The 10,943-nt window shown below is 28.2% G+C and overlaps 1 protein-coding gene across 1 annotated transcript in view; it reads left to right on the forward strand.

Annotated features, from left to right (window-relative positions):
* Positions 1-9,217, forward strand: part of LOC129969107 (cell adhesion molecule 1-like) — a 173,166-nt gene extending 163,949 nt beyond the window's left edge. The window contains exon 6 of the mRNA XM_056083517.1: positions 8,525-9,217. Coding sequence (XP_055939492.1) covers positions 8,525-8,637 — 113 coding nt within the window. The 3' untranslated portion in view covers positions 8,638-9,217. The remainder of the gene's footprint in view (positions 1-8,524) is intronic.
* The last annotated feature ends 1,726 nt before the right edge of the window (positions 9,218-10,943 follow it).

Raw genomic sequence — 10,943 nt, forward strand, 5'->3', positions numbered from 1 at the left:
GAAGAAAATATTATAAAATTCAGTCTTCCACAAAAACATATGCTCTTAATAAGGTATAAAAACCACTTGATTTTCAGAAATATTTTGTATATAAACTTTTTTACCCTTTGCACAAGAATGGTGCCTCCTAATTAACATTCAAGATGGTTTATCATTTTGATGCTTTATCTATTCATTTTTCAATTTTGATTGTTAAAAACGCCTACAGAATAGTAAACAAATATGTAGATTAATTTTTCAAAAAAATTCAATTTAAAACGATTATATATATTTATTTTTCGGAACAATAAAAAGCCCTTATAATAGGTGAATAATTATGCATCGAATTACTTTTCTGAATGCAAAGGGTTAAAACATTCTTGAAAATAAAGTGGCTTAAAGTAATCCCTCTTCTTTTTTAAAATTCCCACTGGTTAATTCCATCCACAATGTAAGAAAACTGAAATAAAAGTGCTTTAGATCGTTAAAAAACATAAAAATGTTAAAAATTCTAATAAAAAGTACAAGTCACTTGACACCTTTAATAAGATATAAAAATCACTTTTTTTTCACAACCAGGATCCAGATAAACATCTTAACCAAAGTAAACAACTATAATTCAAAACCATTTGTCCTATCATTTAAGGTAGCAGGAGGCATCCCCTTATTGTGTTTACACGCTAAGCCATAAATCCATAAAAGTCCCATGCCCCAACAACAATGAAAAACTCCATCACTTTTATTCTTTGGCGTACATGCTGAGAAACGGATCTTAATGTTACGACTAGCGTCGTTACATTAAGGGCTAGACGGACGTCTCGGTTGGGCAACATTCGCTTCTCCTCAACTAATCTCTCAATGCCGATGCCTTCGTAAGCACAGAGGAGCGCTAATAAAACTGGCATTTACGGCCCGAAGCTAATGATTTACGAATACTGAATGCCGTACAAGCTCCCCGAGTAGAATTTCAATGCAAACTTTATTCTGATAGCCTGCGTGATTATGAGCTCTAGACTATTATCTGGTGGAGGCGTCCCTCTACTTCTTCTTCTTCTTGCCGTTATGGGGATGAAGAGTTAATTTGGTTTAATTTACCCTCCAGCTCGGATGATGTGTAAATGTTTCTTAAGAAAGAAATATGGGGGAATCTAAAGTGATAGAAAGGATAAATAAAGTTCAGTGGCAGAAATTAGGTTACTGAATACTTTTTGGATGGGGCTTTTCGATGAAGCTGTGATTTTTAGATTTCTCATTTCTGGTATTGTTTTAATATAATACTCTTATTATCCCTATTCTGCTCTATGCAAGTGAAACTTGGACTCTTATTTTGGACACTCAGCGTTCTCTGAACATGTTGGAGAGAAAGATCCTTAGAACTATCATTGGAACAGTATTAGAGAGAGGATGTTGGTGAATTATATTCAATTTTGAATTACACAAACTCTATAGACAACCACAGATAACATTGGTTATCCGGAGAAATAGGTTAAGATGTCTCGGTCATATCTGGAGAAGTCCTGAAAACAGCACCCTCAAAATATCCACTTTTTAAAGTCCTATGGGATCCCGGTCCAGAGGAAGACATCTAATTAGATGGCTGGATGATGTGGAAAGAGACCTGAGTGTTCTGAGGATAAAGAACTGGAAGGGAGTTGCCGGGGTTGGAAAGCGCTCATGATTGATGCAGCCAAGATCTGCAAGGGGCTGTTGTGCTCATGAAGAAGAAGAAGGTACTGTTTTAAAGTTTTATGGAATAAAAATGCTTTCGCTTATGCTGCGCCAACTCGTTGTTTAAAAGTACAAATGCTATTATGAAATCTGTTCGATGATATCAGAGCAATATTGTGTCAAGGTCTCTAATACGGCCACATGGCGGTTGAACCATTAATTAAAACTTTTACCAAAAAGAGACTTCCTGTGTTGAAAATAAAACCAAAACGATTTTACAACACTCCGTCAAGACAAGACAAAGGTAAGTGGGCAGGCATTTCTTCAGTAACCATTCCGGTTTATGAAAAAATGCATGCCTGCTTGTTTTAGAAAATGTTAATTTTTAGTTTGATCTCATAAAGTTTAATTTTATAACTCCACTAAAAATGTGTAAGGAAAGAAATGTTATGCATTGAAAAATCTAATGTGATTGCCATTGATTTTCTTTAATAAAATGTGATGAATGTTCTCAAAGCATTTTTTTCTTTTTATATCTAAAAATATGCTAATTGTTCATATAACTGTAGAAAAATAAGGTTATTAGTGGATGTTAATACCTCAATTTTGTAACTTCTTTACAATAAGAAGAACTTTTAGTTAAAATACTACCCCTAACCTATCTCGTTTTGTGATTTTTTTTTGATAGGGGGGGATGATGATTTCAAACATTTTCATCATTTAAATTTTTGAATGCTGATTTTTTTTAGAGAGAGAGAGAATGCGAATTCTTTTCAATTGCATTTTTATTCCATTGCACTTTTTTTTCTTCCTTTTTTTTAGTTGAAATAAAACTCAAGAAAAATGGCTTTATACAAAAAAATAGATAAAAACTCGAATTAAATTGCCTGGTTATATTATTTTCAAAATTTAAATCTTGGGAAATATTTTTTTTTAAGTCAAAGAGACAAATAGCAACAATAATCACGTATTTTCAACATTTGCGTCAAACATCTCATAAACATTGTATTTATTGTACTATATGTATCTTTCATTATTCGAAGGTGTTTGATCTTAAATAATGATGCTTTGTAAGATTACACTTTAATGAAGAGATAAAATGAAGCATTAATTATCTTATATCGGTTATTCATAGGGATATAGATTACTTTTAGTAGGGATGCTTTCAAAAATTTACTTTCAAAAATAAAACAAATTTCCCAAAATGATTGATAAAACCCTGAAATCCTAATAAAGCTTTAAAATTGATAACGATAAATTTTAGTGAACATATCTTCAAATAAAGATATGATACTTGAAAAAAATATTTGTCGCGGCATAAAAGAAGTAGACATACAAGAGTAACACTCGATATAGAACGATTTAGCTAACCAACCAGCAATTGAGAAAAGATAAAGAAAGTATATCCATTTTAAATTCGATTAGGCATCTTTGTAAAATTTAAATAGTGTCTAAGTTCTCTCTGGAATACATATGCGAACTAATCTTGACAGTTCATCTGAGTGTCATCTTGACAAATGCAAAAAACGCCTGAACTTGGCCATAAAATCTAATATATCAAACACAACTAGGTAAAAGCAATATTCTAGACATAACCACGTATCTTATCTCGCTAAATGTATTTTATATAAAAGTTTATAAGCCCAAAAATGTTATGAGAGTTCGTCTTTTCTCCACACTATTCCAAATATGAGAGAAATATCAATATCAAATATATATATATAAAACTGGAGAAAAATTAAAATGAACTATACGATCGCAAATTTCAGTTATCATGTGATAACATTATTATTTTTATGTCATTATTTGTTTTAATTAATTTAAGTCGTTAACCAGTTTAAACCGGTTTGAAACAATCACGAGATTTTTCTATCGGTCTCTATCCCTCTCTCTCTCTCTCTCTCTCTCTATATATATATATATATATGTGTGTGTGTGTGTGTGTGTGTGTGTGTGTGTGTGTGTGTGTGTGTGTGTGTGTGTGTGTGTGTGTGTGTGTGTGTGTGTGTGTGTGTGTGTGTTTTAAACTTTCATTTTTAGTTTTTCTAGCTGGCAAACAAGGAGCTCGACCGATTTTGAGATAACAGCTATGATGTCATAGTTCTGCGTTAACCTTTTAAAAACGCATCTGCTGTCAAAGAAGTATACGTAATAATAAAGCAATACTGGTAAACGCAGGCCAACCTTTTAAAAACGCATCTGCTTTCAAATAAGCTTACTTAATAATAACGTATTACTGGTAAAAGCAGGTAAAAAATATATGCGCTTAAAAGATGATGAGGAAAATTGTCATTTATGCTTTATTCATTGCCGACTCGATTTCGAGCTTCAAAACCCTCTAACCAAAACAACATCATGTTCTCACATGATAAAATTGCTCGATTGCAATCACCTATGAGATAAAGCCTTTACAGAGTGTCCCCAGTCAAAACTACTGCAGCGATTTTATCAATTATTATTTCTGTTATTTCAATTATTCTTGCATGACTCAAATATCTAATCAGCGGTCTCTTCTTCCTAGTCATTCTCTATTTTCGATCAAACAAAAACACTTCATTATACATCCTTCAAGAAAAAGAAACTGCTATAGAGTCCCCCAATCCTTATCTTGGTACTGATTTCGCTACTTTTCATTTCATATGAAAACACAGGAGCCCTAGCAATGTCGTATTTCCGTTCCTCCTAGTGTACTGGGTTTTCGAGATTTATAAAAATCAAGCAAGATAAACAGATTGAACAAATGGCATTTAAAAAGATATCGATGGATAAAACCATATCGTTTCCGAGTCCAAAGAAAAGAATATATATATATATATAGCAAATTATTACGAATTAAATATATACATATAATTTTATACTTTAAGTATATACTTATTTATATAATATTAAGTTGCAAAATATATTTTAGTATATATTTTTGGACTTACAAAGGGGATCTGTATTGAAATTTTAATTGTTTATAACAGAAGTTATCTTTAAAAAATTTCAGTTAGAATCGCTTTTAAGTATTTTAAATTCCGATTTAAGTAATGGATTTAACTTCAAAAATATCTTCAAAGAACTTTCTATAAAAAAGAAATCTCGTTCAATTTCGCATATATGCACTCTTAAAAAACTCAAGTAAACAAGTTTTGACTGAATTCGTTGCGAAAAATATCTAAATGAAATAGCTCGTATCCATGTCTTGCTATACAAAAAGAGATGGAAATGGATATGCATCTCAAAAAAATAGATAAGATTTTTTTTTCCTTGCTGACTAAAGCTTTATAAGCTTTTAGCATATAAGCTTCCCTGCTGAAAAAAATGTTTAAAGCAGCTCAGATGTCTCTTAAAATTGAATTGGACAGCTAAAAAAAAAAAATTCCGTGGTCTTTTTCAAAGCGTCGCAATTTTTCACTCTGAACCGATGAAAATCGTGAAAACCATCTATCCAGCTTCAGTTAAAGTAACTTTCTCTTTTTACCAAAGAAAGTGAATACATTTTTGACCGTTTTGAGAGTTTTCGCCTTTTGTATAGAAGGAAAAGAGATTTTTTTTTATCCGTATTCACTGGAGTAAATGCATTTTTGGAGTAGTCCTTCAACAAAACAAGAATATCAACACAGCTTTTTTTTTGCGGGGTGGGGGGAAGGAGATATCATGGATATCAGCAATATAGCGTTTCGCAGAACGTTACGAAGTGATAATATGGTCATAGGAAAGATTTAGCCATCATATCAAGAGATATTTTATAGCATATTACTTTATATAATCTCTAAAGCATTGACAGATTTTATTGATGTTTTTTGTTGTGAAAAAATTGTTTGAATATTTTTATACTGCTGCAGATTTCGAAGAAAAAATGTCCATCTTTTGACAATGGAAACTCTTATTTGGATCAATAACATTTCCTTAATAACATATAATCCATTGCTTTCAGAAACATTCCTTTAAAAAAAATTGAAAACTTTGAAATTATAAAATACATAAGGAATTTGTATCAATAAAATTTATTGTAATATACGATGGATTCATTTAAAACTCATTTAAAATTTCCATTTAATTTTTTTAATTTACTTTTCATAATTTTCCATAAAATTAGCATTTATAATTTTATTTTAAAATTACAACATTCCAACTAATTGCTTTTAATATTTTTTTTAATTTTTAAATATATTGTAAAATAATAAAGAGAGGTTATACCAAATGACCGTATTTTTAGCGAGTATTTCTTCTATAATTTTCACAGTATTTTGAGAAAAAAATAAGAATAAATAAATGTATTTAAAAAAATTAATATTAAAATTAACACTTTCATACGTTATATGAGACTCTGCATGATGCTAAAAAATGTCTTTGTTACAATGACCATTTGGGGGGAAAATAGCTGAAATTTTCTTACTACTTTCCCATTTGAAAGGTAATTTCTTAGAAAAAAAATATTGGTAATTTTTATGTAATCATAATGTTATAAATGATGATGAAATTAGTTGAAAACTGTTTAAGAAAACTAGGTTTTTACATATGTTGGCCAATGTGTTAAATCTTTTTTTCTAGAAAGTTTTAATATATTCAGAAATCATTGAAAATAACTTTATAAAGAATTGTTCCTTAATATTCATTCTATTTAATAAAGGCATAGAATTTATTGAAATGATAGTGAAACAAATTTGATTAAAATATTTTTCTAATAAATAAATACTCGAACTGCATAGTATGTGGTTTTATACTGATTTATTGCTATATATTTCTACGTAAATTATCAACTTACAAATATTTTACAAAACTTGATGGAAACCATTTGAGAATTAATGTCATATTTTATTACATTTAATTACATATTAAATCAAAAGAGAATTTTGATAAAAATTGCTAAGACAACTTCTAAATTTTGTAAAAAATGTTCATAGTCAATTTCAGAAAATTATAAAAATCACATTCATTTCTTTTTACTTCAAGAATTACTAGTTACCTAACAATTTATATTTTTGTAAAAATTTGTAAGATCAAATAAAGTGCTTTGTTCGAATAATTATCTAATCAAAACACAAATATAATTATTTGTAAATGATATGAGTTGCAAAAAGTTTAAATGGTGATATTATTTTAGTTCCAGAGATTTTTCTAAACAGATATTATACAAATGTGTATAATGTAAAGATATATAGTTAAAATATATAATGTTAAATATTACAAATTTAATGGAACAATGCTTAATATTATACAATGCCTCTTTGATCTGGTTCACTGCACGAATTATTTAATCATTAATTTCACTTCTGAGAAATAAAATGAATCTAATTGAATTAAAATGGGCCCTTCCTTATTGTAAATTCTTACTCTGTTTATTGAAAAACATACTTTATTGTTCATTTCTGATTTTCATGAAATTTTTAGCCAATCCTCTATTTAATTATTCTTATTTTAATTGAGGTCTTAAAAGAATTTTTCATTCAGAAAATTCTGGAATAGGAGAAAAGTTTAGATTTCATAAAATGATGGAAGCGAACTGATAAATTCGCGAATATTTGTATATTAGTCACGTATCTGACTTGAAAATATAATCAATTATATAACTTACTATTGGGATAAATGCAGCAGTTTATCTTTATTAATAATAAATATGAATGTAAAGTGTATATGTATCCTCGAGCTGTACAGAACAAACTATTTGACCTATGACTACCAAATTTGTAGCATGCATACTTTAGAAAAATGTGCAACTCAGTTTTTTTCTTCTTTTTTTGAAAGTTTAATTATAAATTGATTTGAATTTCGGGATTTTCCTGTTGTAACTGTACAGAATATTCCATGCATTATTACTGTACAGAATATCCCATGCATTATTACTGTACAGAATATTCCATGCATTATTACTGTACAGAACTGTACAGAATATTCCATGCATTATTACTGTACAAAACTGTACAGAATATTCCATACATTATTACTGTACAGAACTGTACAGAATATTCCATTATTATAATGATTTCGCATTATAATAAAATTCAAAAAATTATCTTTTCAATTGTGCAATTTAATAGTTTTGCAAATTTTTTCTGAATTTCGACAGCTTTTAAAAATATTTGTCTAAGTAAGATTACATTGTTCCTCTGAAATTAAAAACATTTTCATCAAATATTTCGTGTGTGTGTGTGTTGTTTACAAGACGAATAAAAATAATGCCATTACAATATCATGAGATTTAGATGATCTGGACATTTATTTTTTTACTATATCTATAATGTTGCGCTATTGGTCTGTTTTAGAAAAGTTTATGCACACAATGAATGAAACATATGGAAGTAAATTAAAACGGAAGGGCTTTAATGGCTTTTAGTTTGACAGAATTATGGCCATGAAGTTACATTTAAGTGATTCAACGTAAATAAATGCTCGGCGAATGAGTTGTAATAAGTAAAAATGGTTTTCTATATACATAATCAGTATTATACTTCCTGATATAATGAGAATTTTATTCGACACCTGAATTAAATATGAGTCTTGTTACAGTTGTAACTGTGTGAGTACCTGTGTCTGTTTGTGGCAGAAAACTTATTATATTTCAAGTAATTTTAAATTGGAGTGTTATTTAGATATCTATACATATCATCGTAATAGAATTTTGTTAATTTGTTTATGTCCAGTTAACAAACTGAATTCTTCATTGGATTTAATTCTCTATAATTAAAACTCCTTATTTTCTAAATTATCAAAATAATTTTTGTGTTCTGTAATTCCACGACAACATTTTGGTTTAAAAAAAAGATGCTAATTAGTCAAATTTTGATATATCATGCACTAATGAGACACGAACTTAAATTAAAAATATTTAATGCAAAATTATTTTTAATATAACAATATAAAGTAAACTTACATGTTTCCCATTTTTTTTCAGTCCAAAACTCCTCTCCAAAGCTGCGTTCCGTCCACTGGAACCTGAGTTTGCTGCTGTGCGCAACTCTTTTGAAATCTCTGCTCTTCATCAGATACGAAGATCCTCATGGATGACGCTTGTAGAGTCCTTAAAGAAAAGAAAATGTACATTTATCAAGTCTGTGATATATTTTTCAGTGTTTGGATCAAGTCTTCGACGTGCCTATTGTGTTATACATAGAATTGATGTATGTTGCTGACTTAATTGTACAAAGACAGCGGACACTATCTCATTATTTGTGAGATGTATCAATAATTGTAAAGTCTGTCCTCAAAGAATTATTCAAATTTTTTGGAAGTTAATAGAATAACCAAAATTTTGTACCAAATTTATGTAAATGTCTATAAAATTGTCGATTGTCAAAAAAATTTGGTTTACTATAGACGATTTATGAATTTGTATTTTGTTTCATATCTTCTGACTTGCTGCGAGTATCAATAAAAATGCAACGTTTTTTCTCTCTGAAAATTAGACGTCATTGAACTATCGGAAAAGAACGATAATTTCATGGATTTTAGATTCATCATTTAAAATTGTACTCAAACATGTCTTGTTTCCTATATAAACGAAAACTAATTTAATTAATAGCATAAATATTCACTTAAACTGAAATGATTATTCATAGAAAAGCGAAACCTTTAAAATTTTTCTGTAATGATTTGTGAAATCACTTATATTTTTAAATGTAGGTTTTCATGAATTATTGTGATTTTTTTATAGATTATACAGGACAATTAAGAAGCTTTACTTAACCCTTTATTTATCAACGGTATTTTAAAGTACATTTTAAGTCCAATTGATATCTTAATAATATATTTATTTATTCTAATAGTATTTGAAAGAACACGAAGAAGGTATTTCCAATAGAAAGCAATAGATATCAACCAAAAATAACATTTAAAATCTTATTATTAATTTAATCAAATAAATAATTTTAATTCATTAAAAAAGGGGGTTTTTTTCTTTTCTTCTTCAGGTTTCTTCTGTACCAAAATTTATCTAATCTTTTTCAAAAATATATTTAAAAAGTTGATGGTAAAATAATTTGGTAAATAAAGGGTTAAGCCATATGATTGAAATTTAATTTAATTTTTAAAAAGTTATAAATTATTTTCAGAAAAGAGATATGCTAATTAGAAATTTTATGACAGTCAATCTCCTACTTTTTGTATCATCAAAATTTTAATGCCTTGATAAATTTAGCAATATTGCATTAATTCATAATTTATCATTTCAAAATAGAATCTAGTTGAAGTTTATTTTCATAAAATTAATAATTGTTCTATAAAGTTTTAGAAAATACATTTTTACGAGAAATAAAAATTTTATTGGAGAATTTTGCTCTAAAAACTCAAATATTAAATGCTATAAATTCTTCATTTGAAGCAAGATGCTCTAAGTCTACTATCCTTATTATTTGTTAATATTGAATGACACAAGAGCATGCTTTCATTTAGAAAATTCTAATTCAGAATTTCACTATAAAATAACTGACACATAATCCAGACAGTCAAAATGTGTCCGAGGAAGTTTGGTAAACAGTATCAATACTATCAAGTAATCAAAACTACTTAATAACTAAATAATTTAATACAATTATTTTATTTCCTTAATGAGATCTAATTAATAACATTTTTTAAATTAGACTTTGATAATAATCGAAGAATGATTTCTCAAATTATAAAATGATGTTTATTAGTTATTTTTTGTCAATAATTCAAAACAATTGTCATAAGGCCATTGTCATAAAGAAATAAATAAAAAGACTTTTTAAGCAAATATTTTTAAAATATTCCTTCTTTCTTCATTTGGCCTCGGCAATCAACAAATAAAAATGAATGTTTGTCATAATATCAAATAAAATTGGCAATTTTCTTATTCTTTTGCATTTGATCTAATTCTTACTATTTAAATTTTTTTCATAACAAATATATAAATATATATGATAAATTGCTTTGCCCTTATTCATTTCAATTATCCTCAAGAAATATTGAGATTACATCTTTCAACTCTCCCCCAAATATATCTTAAGTAATTAATAATTCAACATTTCTTTCCGATTCTTGCTTAAATATCTCGGATTAACTTCCAATGCATGTATGATGTCATCAACTTTAATACTCCTCCCAATCCTTCATGTCATATATCATTCATATGTTTCTTTAATCGCATTTTGATTTTACGGTCTACTTAAGGTTTCACTCTAGGCTTTACTTGATTTTATAATCTGCTTTACTTGAGGTTTTATTCCAGGCTTTATTTGATTTTACAGCCCACTTAAGGTTTTACTCGCCTTTGATTTTGGAGTCTATTTAAGTAGATTACTCTGGGCTTTATTTGATTTTACAATCCAATTTACTTACGGTTTTACTAGGCTTTG

This window comes from Argiope bruennichi, chromosome 5 (assembly GCF_947563725.1).
Source record: "Argiope bruennichi chromosome 5, qqArgBrue1.1, whole genome shotgun sequence".
In the NCBI taxonomy this organism is placed as follows: domain Eukaryota; kingdom Metazoa; phylum Arthropoda; class Arachnida; order Araneae; family Araneidae; genus Argiope; species Argiope bruennichi.